At 45.1% G+C, this 20,336-nt stretch overlaps 1 protein-coding gene across 1 annotated transcript in view; it reads right to left on the bottom strand.

Annotated features, from left to right (window-relative positions):
* SFMBT2 (Scm like with four mbt domains 2) overlaps nucleotides 1-20,336 on the bottom strand; it is a 216,486-nt gene that overhangs the window by 14,131 nt on the left and 182,019 nt on the right. The window contains 4 exon segments of the mRNA XM_007126577.4: nucleotides 9,284-9,423; nucleotides 12,053-12,123; nucleotides 13,954-13,996; nucleotides 16,845-16,958. Of these exon segments, the coding sequence (XP_007126639.3) occupies nucleotides 9,284-9,423; nucleotides 12,053-12,123; nucleotides 13,954-13,996; nucleotides 16,845-16,958 (368 nt within the window).

Here is a 20,336-nt window from a genome sequence, read left to right as displayed (position 1 = left end):
TCGGGACCATCTAAGGCCCTCACGGGCCTCAAAGAGGATTTCTTTCAATTTCAAAATCAGATGAAATGGAGATAATTTTATGAATGGGTTTTTAAAAATAATAAAATGATAAAAAATTTCTCTTGCCTAACCAGCAATTTCTCCATCAGTAGGGCTTCGCCAGGTGGATGGGATACACAAAGTGCAAGAGGACCAAAATGAGACTAGACTCTGATGTGACCACATGCGCTGTCAATACAATTAGAGGCCCGGCGAGTTGCAGAGCAGAGAGACAAGCAGAGTTTTATTTTTGTAATTAGATTTAAATGGAGAATATTAATTAAAACACGTCTCCAAACCCAAAGAAGGAGTCTGGGTTTCAGACGAACTGTAGCAGCTGTGCTTCTTTTCGCGGAGTGAAGTCACATTTATCCTACACCCCCCAGAGGTCCACAGTGTATCAATGGAGGACGCAGCACCTCTTAAACGCTCACAAAAGTAAATGCCACCAAAAACTGAAAATAAAGGAAGATGTTCTCGTAAGAGAAAAGAGGAAGCAGCAGGGTCTTTCCTTCTCTGCAGCGCAAACGTAACCTTCTAAAAAGCCAGAGGAAAGCACGAAACAAGCTTGGAAAAGAAAACAAGACTTTTCCAAGTTATTTACCCTTAAACGTAGGTGTTTTCATTCAGTCTCCTGAATAACTGACTGCTCTGGGCACGTCCCCAAAATTAATGCAACTGCTGCATCTAATACACCCCCAAAATATTATCTAACCGTCAACATGCTCATCTCTCCTTTGGTTATTCGTTACAAAAATTGTAATAAGAACGGTAATAATCTGACATGTTTTCCCAGGTGGACTCTATTGCTTGGGCTGACACCGCCCTCTACCTTTGTTTTGATTCTCAACGGAAGGCTCACCTCCCCTGGACAACCCACCACCCGGAGAGCAGGCCCTTCCCCCCCAGGCTCAAAGGCAAGGTCGGGGAGCCCAGTGCTTCCCTGGTAGGCAGCCCCCTTCCCCCGGCACCAAAGTACTCCCTACTTTATCACTTCAATTCGATTAAAAGACCACTCTCCAAAGAAGGCTCTATTTTCAGGAATTATCCACTTCCCCCCGGAAGACCAACAGGAGAATCCCATCATACACTGTACCTTCCTTCGGCTTGGTCACCAGAAACGCAACACTCCTAGAACTTTCCTTCTGGCCAGAATCCCATTCCCATACGGCTCTGCACTTCCCCCTTGTCTGACCCAATCTCAAGTTCCTCACTGCTTCCCAAACCCACCCGTTATGCCCTCTGAGCGCATGATCCGTCAGCAGCAAAATGCCCTTATACTCTAGACTATTTTCCAGAATATTCTTTTCCACCTGTGGTTTTCCCTTCTGCTATGGACTGAGTATGCTACGTTGAAGCGCTACCCTCCCCCATGTGATGGTACTAGGGGTGGGGCTTTGGGTGGTTAAGTTTAGATGAGGTCGTGAGGATGGATCCTCCATGACGGGGTGCCCTTGTGAGCAGAGACCAGAGAGCTTGCCCTCCCTTTCAGATGCGGGGACACAGCAAGAAGGCAGCTGTGTGCAAACCTTAGCAAGGGAGTCTCACCAGGCTGCCCTCGTGATGGAGACGTCCAGCCTCCAGACCCGTGAGAATCCACGTCTGCTTCCTAAGCCGCCCAGTCCAGTCCGTGGCACCTTGTTGGAGCAGCCGAACTCACTAGACACGGCCCCTCTCTCACCTCATCCTCTCCTTCCTCTCACTGGACTGTCGCCCTCTGTGCGTGAACCGGGGTTCACATTTCCCATCTTAAAAGAGGAAAACCACTTTCTCTCTTCATCTCTCATCTTCCTTCATTCACCTCACACTCCTCTGTGTCCATTTACAGTAAAACTCCTCAAGATACTCACAGACTCCTCTTTCTCTCCTTCAGCCCCTCAGGAACCCAATCCAATGGGGCTTCCCTGAAGCAGGTCTTAGCAAGATCACCTGAGGTGCCGGCATCGCCAAGGAGCTGTTCTCAGATCTCTTCCTATTCGACCCCGTCAGCAGCTTGCAGCGCCGCCCAACACTCCCTCCTCCGCAGACACCTTCTATACTTACCCCCAGGACCCAGTCTCCCCTGATCCTTCCACGTCCCCAACTCAAATGACAGTGACCTCAGGGCTTGATCCTTGGACTGTCCTCTTCCACCTACATTCACACCAGGGTGCACCTGGCTGCAAACACCGTCTACACGCTAGCAAACCCACGGTCACCAAGTATATGTTTCAGACCCACACACCCATCTCCACTTGGATGTGCAGTGGACGGGCTTCAACTGCCCGAATCAGACAGATTTACTGTGTCCTACGGCTCTCTCTTCTCCTCGACTTCCCTCTCCTGACCGTCAAGGCCTCCGTGAATTCTGTTACTCCCACGGTCCACACCCAACTCACCAGGAAACCCTCCCTGTACCCAGAACGTATTTGTTTATTTGTTTACTGTCACTCCCTCTAGAACCTAAGCCTCCGAGAAATCAGGGACTTCATTTTGTTTGTTGCTTTACTCATAGTAGCTAGAACCATGCCTGGCAATAGGAGGTGCTCAATCAAGACTTTTTTGGAATTTGTTCAATGAATTTTCAAGATGGGCACTGATATTGGATCAAATTATTCTGTACATCGAAAACCTAATGATTGAGTCACGCCAAGAATTTATCTGGTACCATATGTTCTATGTCAATGGAGGCCCAGGAGGTAGCATTTGCCACTGATTTTCTTGTTACAGAATCCTACCCTAGAGTACAATAAGAAATGGCAGCAAAAGTATCTTATCTTCTTTACAGGGAAATCATAAAGCCTTCACAACAAAAAAAACCTTTGTACTTTTTTTGCCAACCTTCCTGGACACTGTCTAGCTAATTCCTGAATCACACATTATGTATGTGCTATAGTTTATACCACCCACAGGCTCGGTACACCGTTCTCAATGGGTTAACGTTCAGCATAAGCTTGAAACAACAGCAACAAGAACACCGGAGAATACTGTCCAGAGGCACGTCTTCATCTCCGATTTTGTTGACTGACTTAACTGGATGTCACTTAGGCAAGACTTTTCCTCTTTCCAGTATAACCTGAAATGCCTAAGTTCTCCCCCCGAGGCTCTGCAGCGGGGACTGTCAACTCACCTGGGGGCACATATCCTGCTCACCTTGACTCCCCAGCTTCCAGTACAGTACCCACCAGTACATGCTTATGACTCAGGAATTGCTTAGGACCCGACTAAATGGATGAATGGATGGATGATGTTTCATTCTCTGCTGGCTTCCCAGAGCTGGGAGAGTGTCTGATGTGGCCATGCACAGTAATAGCTGCTGAGTGTCAGATACCTGAATGAAAGGCCCTGGGAAGGTGCGGATGGACAAAAAACAATACGCCTACACCCGGCAGTCCCCACACCACTGACTTCTGCACTTTCTGAGGCTAAAGAGCTATTAAGACCACAGAAGCAGATTGAGGGAGAGAGAAATCTTACTCAGTAAAGGTGAACATGCCTGTCTCCTTTGTGCCCTGGTGGCAACACAATTAGTTACCCCAAACTCTGGCATCATCAGACCAGTACTCAGGGCTCTTAGTCATTTCTGCAGTCACTGTTTGCAAAGTTAAACTAATCACAACCTACTCTCTTAAAAACCCAGGAAGGCTCAATGGGTCATGTCTAAACCTTTGCATCCCTGGACCAGACTGTGATGAAGTGATTCTTTTAGGTTCATTAGACAGACAGATAGATAGATAGATAGATAACGATTAATGGATAGAAAGATGAAAGATGATGGAGAGATGAATGGATGAATATGCTAGAGATAAATGATACAAAGACAGATATAGACAGATGATGGATGGATGGGTAGGTGGGTGGAGTGAGGGGAGGATAGTGTAGGGTGGACGCGTGCACCTGCGTGTCTCTGTATTTTACGAATCAGGAACAACTCTCCCCCTTTGGTAGAGCAGAAGCTCTGTCTAGCCTCACTTATTTTATCTTATTCATCTAGCCCATTGTATTCAGACTGGTCCCTCAGTGTCAGGGTGAGTCAGAGGTCCCAAGCCTGGCGATCTCCACTAAGTGGGGCAGACAGTTGTGCTAGAGGGAAAGAAGCAACCAGGGAGGCTCACGGATCCAGAAAGTTTCCTGAGTGTCCAGGACTCATGGTGCTTTCTCCTAAGTTCCACAGCAGAAAGAAAAGGCAATAAAAATCCAGTGCCATATTCTTGCTTTTCCACAGAGAAGGCACAACCTGTCGATTTTCCCTCTATAAATGTTCATTTCTTAAACGGCTGAAACCCTGCTGCCCAAAGGCAGCAAGTGAAACACAGGTCACCCCTGCAGCTGAGGAGCAATTCTGTTAACACCTGTAGCTTCACGCATCGCAAGGTGACGTGGAAAGTGGGAGAAAGGGCTCCTATCGACTCCCCACCGAAAATGATACATTTCTCTTTTTCGCTAAAAACAGAGGTTACACACCACAAATAATTTAAACCAAATAATGTTTAAGAAAAACCCTGGGCTCCCCCCAAATCTCTGTAAGGCATGTGGCATTTTATCCTGGCAGGCTGCCTTCAAACCCATGGCCTTTAGAGTTGCTATGAAAACACACAGTCTCATTCTTCCTGAGCGGGTGTTTTCAGAGCCATTTCTTCCCGTAGGACCCGGTCGGTGTTCTCCCATCTCATTGTGTGTCTGCATTGGAAGCTGAACTTTCCATCGCAGGACACATGGACAGGAGTCAATACATCAGATGCCCCCCACCACCTTTTCCTCCTGTGCTCACTAGCTCTCTGTCTCTCACACACCGACACAGGCACACAACGCCTGCCTCACCGCACTGCAGACAAAGTCAATACCACAGACCTGGCCACTCACGAGCCTGCACATAAAGCACGAAGCAGAAGTTCTCTGAGTGCCTCTGTGAATGGCCGACACGACTCTATCCCACGATGCTGATGATCTCAGAGGTGTGGGAGGCTTGGGATGCAAAACCACCCTAGTTCACCGAGGGCCCCCGGGGACCTGCAGTTTATTGGACCTGGGGAGACCCTGGCGTCACTGGGGCAGGCGTGCATGGGAAAGTACGGGGGATAGGAAAGGACAGTCCTGGTTGGCGACGACCATCCTGATCTTGCGAGTTTCATTTATGACAAACACCATCACTTCCTGTCTGTCGTCACAGGGCCCACTCTCCCTGCGACTGCACCCGGGGGTCCCACAAAACGCCCCGGGGACCTGAGGGGCTGTGGATGGGCTCAACCTGCCCCCTCCCCTCCAGGCTATGCGCTGGGAGCCCCTTGTTCGGGGTGACTGGACCTGACTGGGCTCCTGCTCTTAGAGGTTGCCTGGCCCCCTCCACCGCCCTCCTTCGGGAATCGAGCTCCCCACGCCCTCAACCCCACTCAAGCTCAGGACACTCACTGCCCAGAAAGTGAACACGCGTTCATCCTCCCGTTGGCCAGAAACTTCCTCCCCTCTGGTCCGCCGCCCTCTCAGAGCTCAGGACCCCTCTCCAAAGGCCGGCTCCACATTCATGCCCACAGACCTTATGTATTTCTCGAAGAACCAGACAGAGGGAAAACAGCCATCACTCTACATTTTCCAAAGACAGAAAAACGTTTAACTACTAACACCCCTGATGGCCTGAAGAAGCGAACGTGCTCTGTCTTTGCTCTAATGCCCTCATTCTCTGTAGGTGGAATGCAATTTGAAACCATGCCCAGGTCCTGGGCTGAAGCAGGAGTATTAGCATAAACGCTAGCTTGGTGGGATTTACATTTTCCTTGCACTCACGGAACTGAAGCGCTTGCTTTTTTTCTTTCTTTCTTTCCTGCCTCATGCATTTTCTGAACATCAGCAAAAAACTAGTTCCTGTCATCAGAAACCCGCTCTGGCCTCGCTTTTAAACTTGACTGCTGGCACCTATCAGAGGACTGATCAAGGCTAACTACTGTCGAATTCTAAAAAAAATTATGTCGTAAAGTAAACTAGCCAAGCCCCAAAGAGAGACTGACCCTAAGGCCGCTGTGTCTGTTAACAGGGCCCGCAGGTGGCCAAGGACCTCACTGGAACCACTGGGACGTGGGTGTGAAACGGTCTTGCGGGGATTTTAAACAAGCGCATCCATTCACCAGGTTTTTGTGAGTTTCCCTGTCCCGTTCTGATCACTGGCAACAAAACCAAGCACAAATTCAGGCAGGTGACATGGCCACGGCAAGGCTGCCCTCAAGGGCTGAAGGCACTGGGGGAACTCAAGAGAGTCCATTAGGTCTAGGGGTTGTATTTTATACAGTGACAGCTATCCCCACATGTAATCTGGGCTTGGTTTCTTCTTACACCAAATCTACCATCTGCGGGATCTGCGGTCTGTGCCGACTTAAACGCACAGTAAGCGCTCACTTGTCTAGGGGGTAGTGTTCCAGCAGCCTCCACTCTCCGAGGCGTCGGCCCTGGCAGTAAGAAGGGCCTCTGGCCATCGAGCTTGCTGAGCTGACCCTTGGGAAGGTCTCACCGGGTCTTCCTTAACCTTCCCCACCTGGAAATAACCTCTGCTGCAGCTGAAAATCCCCGCGGTGCTATTAAAGGGCTCTATGGCGAGTAGGAGCTCAATAAATAAAGTTTAGTCGATTGATAGAAACTGACTTAAATTTGTGAGCTGATTTCCCAGCCTGAGGGAGTAAAGGCAGCAAACCGAAAAGGAACTGGGGACGTTGGAGGCTGACCCAGTGAGTAGCACAGTGAGAAACGGCACCAAGAAGAGAGAGCGCTCAGGAGACGACGCAGAACTCAGTGTGTGTTCATCCGCGTGTGTTCCCTGGGTCTCTGCTACGTGCTCGACGTTGTATTATAACAGCATGACACAAAGGACAGATGTTAACAATGGTGGGTCCTGAGTCATTTAGAAATTAATTACATTTACCATCCTTGAAGCAAACATTGGATTAACCGTTAATAATTTTAGATTGTTGGATATTTTGATTTCTGTACTTATCGGTTCCCAGAAAGAACATGAGTGATCCAGAGTTCACTGCACTAAGTGAGCAAATTCTCTTTCTCAGTGTGCGTGTTAGCGATATGTAAACAGAATTGCTGATATCTTCCGTTTTCATCCTACAGCAACAAAAGAGGTGTCAACAGATAAAGAGCTCTACCTTGGTAATTCAGTCTTATATCTGGGGCTGGAAGGTGAGTTTAAAAGAAGTGAAGAGATATGGGAACATGTGTATATGTATAACTGATTCACTTTGTTATAAAGCAGAAACTAACACACCATCGTAAAGCAAGTATACTCCAAAAAAGATGCTAAAAGAAAAAAAGAAAAAAGGAGTGACCCTTATTTATGTGGGGTTTTCGTGTTCTTTACAAAGGACGACGTCTCTGGGCTCGCCCTGCAGGGGAGGGCTCCTCGTCTCCTGCCTACCCTGTAAACAGTCAGACGGAAAGAATGAATATTATGGGCCAAGCTGGGGCCCTACACCATGTCTTGGCTGCTGGCTGGAGCTCACTCCCCAGCATCCCCGATGGCCTTCGAGAGGGGCTGCCCCACCCCCCGTCCTCGGCCACCATCTCCCTTTAACTTCTCATCAGTGGGATCCACTCGCCACTCAGGCTGGGCGCCAGCCTTGCACTGTTCGATTTCAGAACGTAAAGCACGAAGGTGATAGATCTCAAGAAAAGCAAGTCTAAATAAGGACACAGGCAAAGCACCCAGGACGGGGTCCTGGCCCGCAGGAGACTCTGGATTCGAATTTCTGCACTTTCCATGCCTATCCCTACAGTCCACATATTTAAGGTGCTGCAAGCGTTCCTTCCTGTTTTCCTTCCCGTGATCCCACCAATGCTCCAGGCTTCCCAGATGCTTTTCCGTCCCCTGGAGCAGGCGGCCCCCTTCCCCCACCCCATAGGCCGTGCAGGAAGTCCCTGAGATCTCCAAGCCCCTGAGCCCACCCTGAGATACTGACTACCCTGAAGATGCTATTGGCTTGTCCGTCCCTCCCATGACTGAAAGCTCAGGACGGGCAGGAAGCACCTGCTACGCATCTTCTACGTCAAATTCGCCTGAGCAAATAACAACAGCAGTAGCCTGGTCCCTTTCTTACAGGGCTGCTTCTCAACTGTAACCCCAATTTTTTCTCTAAAACAGATTTTTTTCTGAGATATGAGAAAGTCTTTAACTGTGAATACTGTTGATGGCCTGAAAAGGTAAACGCATTCTGGCTTTGCCGCAATGATCTCATCCTCTTTGGGCGAAATGAAATGTGAAATCTCACAGGGGCTCTCGCAAGGCGGGAACTGCATGGGCGCGGTGTCACCTGGAGGCTCCACTCACCCACAGCTTCAGCCCCATATCCCTCAGGACTCCAGGGAAGCCGTTGCCAGGCAGCCCCTCTCCTCCATCCTGCCTCCTGCTGAGGCAGAAGGCCAGCCAGATTTCCCATTCTCTCTTTTCAAAACATAACATACTCTTTTATACCAGTGAATTTTACACCTATACGTAAGGACCAACGCTGTCCTCCAGCCACACGTGACCACCCTGAACCCCACCGACGCAGCCTTATCTGTGCTGTGCACTCAAGGTGCCATCACTTTGCCTGCTTCAGATCAAGTGTCACATCCAGAGATCCGTCACATCCCACCCTGAGCCCAGACCACAAGCTCTGGTCTCCACCGAGCCTTCACCCGACTGTACGTCTCACTTAGAATGATGTCATCTCCCCAAGAGGACCGTGAAACCCAAATGGGAAGAGGGCAGGGGGTGTTTATTTCTTGACCTGGTACTTGATGCCGTGCCTGGCTCCCAGAAGCTGACGGACACACATTTGTTCAATGGATAAGTGGACGGATAAATGGATAACTGGATCTTTGTACCCAAGGAATTAAAACACACTCATCATGGTTATAGTTTGATGTTTGGGGGGTGCTTTTTCGTCACAAAAACCAGGAATGTACCTACACAAAGGCTCAAAATAGGCCATCTTTTTAAACGAAAAAGCGATGATTCACAAAAGACTTTACTCAAATGTAGAGCAGCGTTTCCCTGACTTGGGGTGGAAGGCACATCCCTCCCACTAGCCTGGGAGTGTTTCTGGGGCAGGAACACCTTTTCTATCTTTGTACCACCAGCCTCCAGCCCGCAGGATTGAGAGGAAAGAGGTGCATGTCATGGTACATGTTGCCTGAATGGACTCAAATTCCTATGACCCCCTTCTTCAGGATTGTGCCCACGTGGCCACCACCCCGTGAAAACCAGTCCCCTGTGGCTGTGGGTGTGCTTTACCTCTTTAAGGACCAGCACACATTTGCCTGGTCCCACCGACTGAGGCAGCTCTGCGATCCTCCCCTTGTTGAGGTAGGGGCCCGAGAAACACCTGTGGTTGATGAAAAGCTGAGGACAGCAGTACTTCCCGTTGACGGTACCTGCAGGGAAGAGAAACACAGCTGATGCTTTCGGACCGGAGGAACCTGCTTAACCCACTGCGTTGGCAAAACTACCCAGAGGTGCACTGTGTCTTCATATCAGAACGTTTTACATCCACAGTAATATCTCAGGAATCCTGATTATTTTTTTCTACCGTATAAATGAACCTTTCTGTTGATTATGCAGGATTCAAAACACACACTCAAAACACAGAAAAATAAGACAATGACAACTAAGGTATCCTCCAACGTAGCTTAAAGAGAAAAACACCAGTTACACAGCTAAGTTCCCCTGGGTAACCTACCTCAGGAAATCCCACACCCCACCCCCCCAGAAAGAACCCACTACCCTGAAGCTGGCATTTACCATTCCCACGAGAGTCTAGAAACTTCACCACACAACATATATGTGTATCCACAGGTAATTCAGGATACTTAGGTTAGTTTTAAAATATTCCATAAAGGTTTTCCGCAACATTTTGTCAGTTCAACGTGAGGTTTCTGAGATCCACCCAAACGGGTAAATGTGTATCCAGAAAATTCATTCACTTTTCACTTTGTGTAGTATTCCACTGTGTGAATGTAACACAGTTGGATTTTCTATTCTCTTACTGATGGACATTTAGCTGTTTCTACTTTAAAAATATTACCTATGGTGCCTTAATGAACACAACTGTGAAAATCCTCTCCTGCTTACGGACAAGAGATTCTTCCAGGCCTACAACAAGCGGGGGAGCCGCTCAGCCACCGGGGTCTGTGTACCCTGTTTTACTAGAAGCGGCCAAGCTATTCACCACAGGGACCCAAATTACACTCGAATAAGCACTGCCCAGTTCCTGTTTTTTTTTTGTTTTTTTTTCAACTGAAGTATAGTTGATTTACAATGTTGTGTTAGTTTCAGGTATACAACACAGTGATTCAGTCATACATATATATGTATATATCTCGATTCTTTCTCAGATTCTTTTCCCTTATATGTTATTACCAAATACTGAGTAGAGCTCCCTGTGCCATACAGTAGGTCCTTGTTGGTTATCTATTTTGTATATAATCGTGTTAATCTTTGCCCCACACCCAGGCCAACCCTAGGTACGGTCAAGCTTCCTCATTTTGCCAGTCCATGGATGTGAAATGCGCGCCTCCCAGGGGCTTAACTCTGCATCTTCCTCATTAACCTTTCTACTTATAAAGCAAAAGGGCAAGGTGCTGATCTAATTGTGTCTCAGGCTGCCATGGGGAAAAAGCAGAACAACTAAATGGTGAGGTATCCCTGTCCTCACCGGGATGTGTCCTGGTGTCTCCACACACAGACTGAGGTCACACAGCAGCTTCTCCTGCCGCTGTTCCAAGTCAAGCTGCGCTAACAGTATGAAAACTTTCTTTCTGTATAAAAACGTGTTATTCATTTGGCATGGTGATTTGACAGTCTGGGAAGCTTTGTTCTTACAGGACTTCAACTGAGAACCAACAGGTAAGGAAGGGAGACATGTTACTTTTCTGGGTATAAAACAGGAGGAGTAAAATAACAATCACCAACCCTGAAAGAGGACATGGTTCTTTTAAAACCATTCTGAAGTTTGAATTTTATACAACAGGGGGGAAAAAAAAAAAAGTCCATAGCTGCATTTACATGGAAATTTGGGGATAGGATTACTCTGCCCAGACCTTTAGGAAAAAACCACCTTAGTAAGTCTACTCACAAAACCGCTCTCTTTACTACAAAGAAAACTTTGCCTTATAGGATTCTTCCACGGTATATAGGTTTTAATCCTGCAATGCAGAACAGGCTTCGTTTTGGCTGGAAAATAGAATTCTTAATCAAATATATTACTTATTATTATTATTTTTTGTGGTACGCGGGCCTCTCACTGCTGTGGCCTCTCCCGTGGCGGAGCACAGGCTCCGGACGCGCAGGCTCAGCGGCCATGGCTCACGGGCCCAGCCGCTCCGCGGCATGTGGGATCTTCCCGGACCGGGCCAGGAACCCGTGTCCCCTGCATCGGCAGGCGGACTCTCAACCACTGCGCCACTAGGGAAGCCCATCAAATATATTACTTAATGTACAAAGATGTCTATAATCAGATTTGTGGTCAAAGGGTGATCACGTCTGTGTTTTTAAAGGTTATTGTAAGATGCAGGACTTTATACATTAAAACACATATACTGTTCCCAACCAGCTATTCAAACAGAGGGTTTTAGGGAACAATTCAAAAGCTCACAGGGACTTAAGGATTAACCACTAGTGTAAACATGCAAGTGCAACTGGCATAAAATGTCCAAAAAGAAATGCCTAATAACGATATTTTCAACTCCTTCTTTTTCCACATGATTATTCGTGATACACAGTCCTAACTGGGCTCGTAATTTCCAAGTAACACATGGACCCTTTTCCTCAGACCAAGGGAAGTGTCTAGAGCTACTGACCAAGAAGCAGAAAAGAGGTGGCACCAAGAATTTAGCTTAGACATTTTTTTTAAAAGAGTTGGTATCTGTAAATAAGCAGCAAGAAAAAAAGATAGTTGGCTCAAAGTTGAGTATTCTCATGTTGAGAATACTGGAGAATATAGCCATGTCTCCAGTCACAGCGACATACTGGGAGGTGTCAGGGCGTCCTAAGTGGCTCGTTTACCTGTGGTGTCCAGGTGAGGGAATAAACAAAGGTCGTGAGGTATTTTCTCAACAGGCACTGTGGATGACGATCTGTGGATAAAGAAAAAACTCCCATGGGTTTCACGCTTTAGAAGAAACTGGTACCTTCCAAAGTCTTTTCATAACTTAAAGCAACTATTAGAGAAATCTAAGCTAAGAATGTGGTCAGATACAATGTGTGCATGTGTAACAACAGGTAAGATCTTTAGGGGCAAGTCTTACAATAATTCCAAGAAGCCTATGGGTCTCCAGCCCCTGGAGGGGTCATCACTCATCACTGAGGTTCCTCTACGTCACTCCTGGGCTTGTCGCTTGTTACAGAATTATAATAATGTCCTTAATTATATTTAGGACACACGGAAAGTCAGCTTGCATTGACTATTAAAGTCAGCTTGCATTGACTTCAATTAAAGTCAGACTTCTCCTCATCAATGACTTTCTGCTGACTTTTGATTTCTGGGTCCATGCTTGTGTGGGTCATGGCCGCACTGAAAACAAAATCTCCAAAGAAAATCTAAGAAGTGATGATTCTTAAAATGTGAAGTAGGTTTATGAGTCTAAGACAGAAGTCTGTGCTGTTGTTCAGTAAAAAGCTGCTGAACAAATATAAAAACTGTCACCTTAGGGGAAAAGAGGCAACTTGGCTTTCCCGGGGATGTACAGGTTGGCTGTGTAGAAACCGCAGAGCTGGAAAGCTATGTAAACTCCAAATAAACGGTAACGAGAGATCTTAGTGGGGTCATCTATGGTGCTGGTTCCCAAAGTGGGGTCCCCCAGCTGTCAGATCAGCATCACCTGGGAACTTGTTACACCTGGAGATGCTCAGGCCCCACCACAGACATCCTGAGTCAGAAATTCTGCAGAAGGGGCCCAGCAACCTGTGTTTTAAGGAGCTGTCTAGTGACAGATGCGAATAAAGGGTGAAAACCACTGATCCACGGACTGCAAATTGAGGAGTCATGAATTCAAATTTGGCCTCTGTGACGTGACTGTTAGTTTAGTTTTTCCTCTCTATTTCAATGTTATCCAGATAAAACTGGAGTGAGATGATTAACCTGAAACACTGTTAGAAATGTAAAAAGAATACCCAGAAAACTGTTATTTGCATCAAATAGCAATGCGGTTATTATTCAATTTCATTTTATTTAAGTTTCAATTCGGGTACGTGAAAAAAAAAGCTGTTTTCAATTCCCTTTCCAACAGTCTACTAAGAAAACACAATGACTTGGTAAGGGATGTGTATCGTAGAATATTCCAGACATTTTCCAATATATAAGAATGTTACCAACAGTGACGATTTTCCAAAAATATACAGCCGGCCTGTCCACAGGCTGTCAAACACCCTCCTTCCTCACAAAATTACAACAGAAATGTGGAGTAACCTACATTTATTCAGCAATGGAGGGCCCACACATTTTCACATAGAATCTAATTTAATCTTCCTAAAACACCTGAGAAATGGGTATTTTACAGAGGAGGGCATTGAGATGGGGAGAAATAAGGCAACCTGCTCCAGCTCACTGGGCTGGGAGCGGGCAGAGCCGAGGCCTGGACGGGCAGCTCTGCGGGGCCCCTGGGGGCATTAAGAACCGTGGGCACAGAGCGCCTTTACCAGCAGTGCAGGACACTGGGCATCCTTCAGGTCGGCTGAGCTGGGAGGAAAGTGAGAAGTTACGATCTGGAGAAGAAACTGCTTTAGAAGCAAGACCTGTGTCCTGCACATAATAGATGCACAATAAATAACAGAAGCTATGTGTTACTGTCCCCTCTACTACTGTGCTAGGTGTTGACTAGCTCTCTAACGAAAACAGCCCCGTTTCCGATCCTCTTGAAAGACACGTCAGACTTTACCACGGAGTTTTTGTGAAAAAACAAACTTACTGTTTTTCTGGTTGCACAACTGCGATCTTTCTCTTCTTTTGTGCTGTAAAACAGGCAAAAAGGGAAAAAAAGAAAAGCAGCTTTGATAGCTAGCTAGGAAGAAGCATTTTTTTAAAATGGCTCGGTAGGTATACAACTGTCTGTTTTAAAATAACAATTTAAAAACTGAAAAGTTATTTCATTCAGGCCACAATTCTATCTTAATTTCTTCTAGCATAAAATAGACTTTGACTTTTCAGAAATGATATCTAAATAGAATTTAGTACATGTAACTTTATCACTACACTGGCTACTTTATTCTAAAATGTGCTTCTAATAAAAAGAAAAAGAGCACACATATCAGACCTCCCAGGAACACAGCTGGTAAGATGGACTGGTATAAGCATGATTACCCAGATGACTTTTTCCCCTACAGAAAATGTGATGTCAAAAAATTTTACCATAGCAGCATCCTCCCAAATTAGGATTAGAGGCATGTTTATAAACTACAACTTTTTATCATTAAAAGGAGAATTGGTGCCTAGCAAACACATACGTCTGTCAAATAGTGACATAAACCAGCCAATAATAAACTTGGGGTTAAGAACATTTCCAGTTTACATTTATAACTGGTTAGAGTCACCTTCACAAAGACAGACCAGAGCTTCTGGCATAGATAAATTTGGGCATAGATAAGCCTGCATCTTCCAACATTAGCAAAAATTAATTCTAACAGAACTTCTAAAGCTGTCAGAGTTGGGCAGATTCATTTAGACTTTGCCTCTTCAAAGCAAAATGTACGTGTGAGAAACAAGACGAAAACAAAAATAAATAAGAGAAATAGTGACTCAAATTTCATCTATTCTTGATTTTATTTAGTATCCGATTCCAGTACAGGCAGACCTCAGAGATATTGTGGGTTCAGTTCCGGACCACCCCAACAGGGTGAATATCGCAATAAAAGAGTCACAGGAACTTTTTTGTTTCCCAGTGAATATAAAAGTTATGTTTACACTATACTGTAGTGTACTAAGTGTGTAATAACATTATGTCTAAAAAAACAATGTACATACCTTAGTTAAAAAATACTTTATTGCTAAAAAATGCTAACTATCATCTGAGGTTCAGTGAGTCGTAGTAGTAACATCAGAGGTCACTGATCACAGATCACCACAACAAATACAATAATAAAGAAAAAGTTAGCAATATTGCAAGAATTACCAAAACGCGACACAGAGACACGAAGTGAACAAATGCTGTCGGAAAAGGGGCGTCATAGCCTTGCTTGATGCAGGGTTGCCTCAAACCTTCAATTTGTAAAAAAACGCAGTATCTGTGACAAGAGGTCTGCCTGTGATTACTAGGAAAAACTACGAACTCTGTGATCTCTAAAGTGAAAAATGAGTGTAGGCTAACTTGCCTAACTCAGTCTTTGCTAATTAGGGTGAGATGCCTGAATTGTGTGATGTTTTGATGAGAAGCCACACACAACAGACCGGGAAACGAAGTGCGAAACAGAGAGGAAACATCATTACGGTCATCTTAACCCCGTGGGATTTCACCCAGAAAAACTCAAAACTCAGAACGCTCGTCGCCTCCCAAATCCATGTGAAGGAAGGAGGAAGAGGATCAGGGCACAGATTTCTGTCTGAGGCACAACCAGGCACAGGGAATCGGGGCCAAACCCGGAGAACCTGGGGAGAACCTGCCCAGTGGCTGTGGAGGCTGAGAGCCAAGGAACCGCGTCATTTTAAGTGAGAATAAAAGAAAAAGAAAAAGAATGCCCTTGCGAATGAAATAATTATTCTACGCTCAAATTTTTAGAAATATTTTAAAGTGAGGGACAGTGATGTCACTGCTATTGGATCAGATTCAGTGTGCAGTATGGGGTACAGAAGAATCCCTTAAAATCCGCCTCTGTCTATAACCTGGGCCCCCTACTTTGATTCACACGGATAATGCCCCATCCAACTCGTAAGGAATATGTAGTAGGTCTCTTAAGTGTCCTTCAAAATCTGTTGACATCAGGGAACAGGAAGCCGACTATGGGACGGAACTCTCTTTATGGCAAAGTTCTGAGCATCTACGTAAGTGAACCTTATGGTAGGATGCTACAAAGAAGTCAGCTAGCATATAAATTAATAAAGAAAACATCAGAAATATAATATATTTCACAAAAAATTAAAGCCCCTTATCTTGAAGGACTCACATTTTAAAATAATACTTCCGTTACCCATTAGGGGGGAGTAATGAATGCCGAGATTGATTAGGTTTGAAGATTTTTAAATGGTTACCATTTCAGGAAAATGACCTACAATAATATATGTTAAAACACACACTTGTATGTATTTAAGTGGGGTGTGTGTGTGTGTGTGTGATGCTGTGTTGTTTAATTACTATTATTGTTTAAATTTGGCATTTTTGTGATCAGAAGATGTGATACCATGCACTTTTCAAAGTCCAGTTGAAATCTCACTGGTTTAGTTAGTGTTCAGAGTAGTTCAGTGTTTACATCTATGTCAGTAAATTACTGGGACCAATTATGATTATTTTGGGGTAAACCTCATGAGGAAAAGTAGTTCTTTCTCAGATATGATCATACAAATGTATTAGCTTAACTTTTTTCTAATCAAGATCATGAATTGTACACAAAATGGAGAGTGAAGATTCCAGATCCTCTCTCGGCCTCATCACGTGACTTAGTTTGTCAACCAGGGAAATGCTTCCGAATAGTCATCTCACGCAGACATTTAAAGGATAAATGAGACTAAAGTACTGGTGCTCTGTGTGAAATCAACAACCTTTTCTGATTTTTACAATTTGGCTCCACTAACTATCTTTACCAAACTGCCTGGTGATTCACCCAAGCCCCAGATGTGACCCAGTTGGGCTCCGAGCAGGGCGATACTTACAGACTGTCTTGTGCGGTGTGGTCAGAGGGTAGGAGTTGGCTTCACACCAGCCCACGGGGAAGATGTCCATGGATTCAACGTCAACAATGAACTCTGGAGCCGGACTCTGCAGGCCTGCAAGGAGTCAAGACAGCAGGTGCAAACAGGTTTCACCAACAGAGACACAGAAGAAGGAGGGAAAATACAGGGCACCCCTGAGATGGAGGAAGACATTCCTCGGAATGTTAAACACAAAGCCGACAGTATCTTGGCAACAGATACAAATGCCTGAAATGTAAAATAGCAGGAGTACAAGGAATGAAGTGGGGGTCCGGAAAGGAGAGCTACTTCCCCCTGAAAATGGGAGGAAGAGGAAGGAATCTGGGGACAATTGGCATCTAAGCCAGAAAGGCTAGAAGGAACAAGCGCCCTTCTTTCCTAAGAACCGCTTTGAAATTAAGGAAGGTGGTCCAGCTTGTGGAGTGGAAGCAACAAGACTTCTTCACCCAACACCAAGCAGAGGTCAACCTTCAACCAGTGAAAGTTAAATGCTCCCGTTAAAAGGAACTAGTAGGGCTCAGTAACACTAGTTATAAGTAGTGATTATCAAAGCACAATTTCCTAGGGAACGTGTTCGTTTATCCGGTGATGGAAGTCACTTATTCTGAACTCAGTTTGCAGTCTGCACACTTTTGCCATTTCACACAAAAATCACTTATACAGGAATGTCTCTTTAGTGGGGATCTGCCTACGTATCACCTCCTGTTTCATGATCATAATGATGCCTGTGATAAATCAGCATCACAGCTGAAAAGAGAGAAAAGATCTGGATGTAATATGAGCAAAGGTTCCAAGGAACTCTGCTTACTAAGAGAGTAAATTTAGAACCCAGCAAACTAGTGAAAAGAAGGACTACTCCTACACTGAATCAACAGTTCTTTAAAAACGCACTTTGAGGGGAGACACTCTTGAACTAAGAATCAAAAGATAAGAAAGAGCTCTATTAATAGAATGACTCCCTGGCTCTAACCATTTCATCTTGCTGTGCTCTGGTTTCTTCACTGCCCATCGAGACGAAAGTAACACTGTAGAAACTCCATCACACGTTATTTGATGAATTTGGAACGGCATCCCCCTCAAAACATAACTTCCTGAAGCTCAATACCAGCAAACACAAAATGTCCTAACCATTTTTGCTACGCTGGCTCCTAGAGCACGTCATTTGATAAAGGTAGGTACCCAGTTTAGAGCTAAAATGTTATTTTGGTGTAGACAAAGTGCCCTGAACACTCTGGCAGTGGATACTTATACATACGTATCATCATCAACATTAGTCACGCTGAACTTTTGATTTGTTCTCAGAGAAAAGTCATTACTGTGATTATCAATCCTAACTTCCTTCTCACTGAATTCTCCTATAATTTGAAGGATATATAAGTTACAAGAACGCAAGGAGGTTCGTAGGGCTTATTTTCCAACACAGTTGACTGAAAGAAAGCATTTCTGTCTCGTATTATATGACTCAGACAATATTTAACCTATTTGCCAAAGAAGTCATCAAATAAACAAGAAGACGTCCAAAACACGCAAAAGGTAAAGAAACTCTCCAAGTAGCTTCAAATGTGGAAGTGATTTGTCTTGTCGAGAAGGGTGCTGGATTCTGCAGAGGGGCCAAAGAAGAGGGTCACCAGGCTCTTTCCCAATTCACAAGGCACATCCTCAGCTTCAGACTCACAAAAACACAAAGAGAGAGCATATTTCTTAGCTACTCAGCAATTTTGCTAACAGGTTGAATTCATCTACTAGATACATTTGTATCTCCAGATTTCTGTTTAGGTACAAAAAAGATTTTCAAGGTCAAAGTAGTACTTCAAAAGGGAGCATAGGGGGCTTCCCTGGTGGCGCAGTGGTTGGGAGTCCGCCTGCCGATGCAGGGGACGCGGGTTCGTGCCTCGGTCCGGGAAGATCCCACGTGCCGCGGAGCGGCTGGGCCCGTGTGCCATGGCCGCTGAGCCTGCGCGTCCAATTTGAACCAAACACCCGACGACATCATCAGAGGTATTTCAAACTTCTAAAGTTACTTCGACCCTGACATCTAGAAATCTCCTCCACACACACACACACACACACACACACACACAAAAACCCCAAAAAAACCCGGGAGCATAAAGTGAACTTTATAACTTATCCCTTCCTGAATTATTTCTATCTTCCAGCGTTCTGCTAGTTCATACTAATGCTTTAACGTATACATTTCTGTAACAATATATACATTCATATATTTCTAAGGCCGTCTTTACCATACTTTTAATATTCTTTGATCATGCTTTCCATTCAATTAAACAAACACTTAGGAGCTACAAATGTGTCAGCAACCTTGTTCTCAAGAAAGTTACAGTCCTGGGCTTCCCTGGTGGCGCAGTGGTTGAGAGTCCGCCTGCCGATGCGGGGGACGCGGGTTCGTGCCCCGGTCCGGGAAGATCCCACGTGCCGCGGAGCGGCTGGGCCCGTGAGCCACGGCCGCTGAGCCTGCGCGTCCGGAGCCTGTGCTCCGCGATGGGAGAGGCCACAGCAGTGAGAGGCCCCGCCCAAAAAAAAAAAAAAAAAAAAAAAAAAGTTACAGTCCTGCCTTCCTTCCACCCCCAAAATCTGGCCCATTAAGGCATCTCTTAAATAATAACTGATGGAAAAGTGGGGTATTTATCATCCAGGAAAGTATCTGTGAACCTGAAACTTTTCCAATTCTCTTCTGAATGATGAGTACTAATTTTTTATTTCCTTTTATCAATCTTATGAATCTAGAAATATCTGGCTGGACTCACAATAATTTTTTAAAACATAACCCATTATTTCCCAAGATTAGAGACTCAGCAGCTTACAAAATAAGTCATTAAAATGTTGCCAGTGCTCCTTCTTGCTTATTCTAGGGTGGCCAAAACTACCTATGCGAAGAGAGATACTCCGCTAAGGGCCTCTGCAATATTCTTTATCATTTTACACAACAATGTCCGATGAACAACACAAGGCCATACTCCATCTCTGACTTTGTTTCAGCTGCATCAAGTCATGGATTCTACTTATTCATTCTTACCCAAAACCTTCATCTCAAAAACCATCGGGAAGCCTAAATTCCCATCTACGTGGCCATACTTGAATAAGTTACGGTACATTCCTATAATGGAATATCCATCCTGCTGCTATAAAAAAGAATGAGAAACCTCTTTATATATTTATACATAAAGATGTATATTTGAGTGAAAGAAAAGCAGGGCACGGAACGCTGTGTATATTTAGTATGCTACCATCTGCTTTAAAGGGGAAAATAACGTACTTATATGTGCATGAGATAAACCTGGAAGAAATGAAAAATCCTAATTCAGTGGGTGTCTGCTGGGAAAGGGCCTGAGGGACAGGAGTTGGGGGGAGACAATATGACCAAAGATACTTTATGTATTTTCAGCCCTTGTGAATGAATTACCTATCTTACAACTACAACCTCGCCATCATCACAAT

This window comes from Physeter macrocephalus, chromosome 11 (assembly GCF_002837175.3).
Source record: "Physeter macrocephalus isolate SW-GA chromosome 11, ASM283717v5, whole genome shotgun sequence".
NCBI lineage: Eukaryota > Metazoa > Chordata > Mammalia > Artiodactyla > Physeteridae > Physeter > Physeter macrocephalus.
Note: the sequence above shows the minus strand (reverse complement) of the source record. Positions and strands in the feature narration are given on the sequence as shown.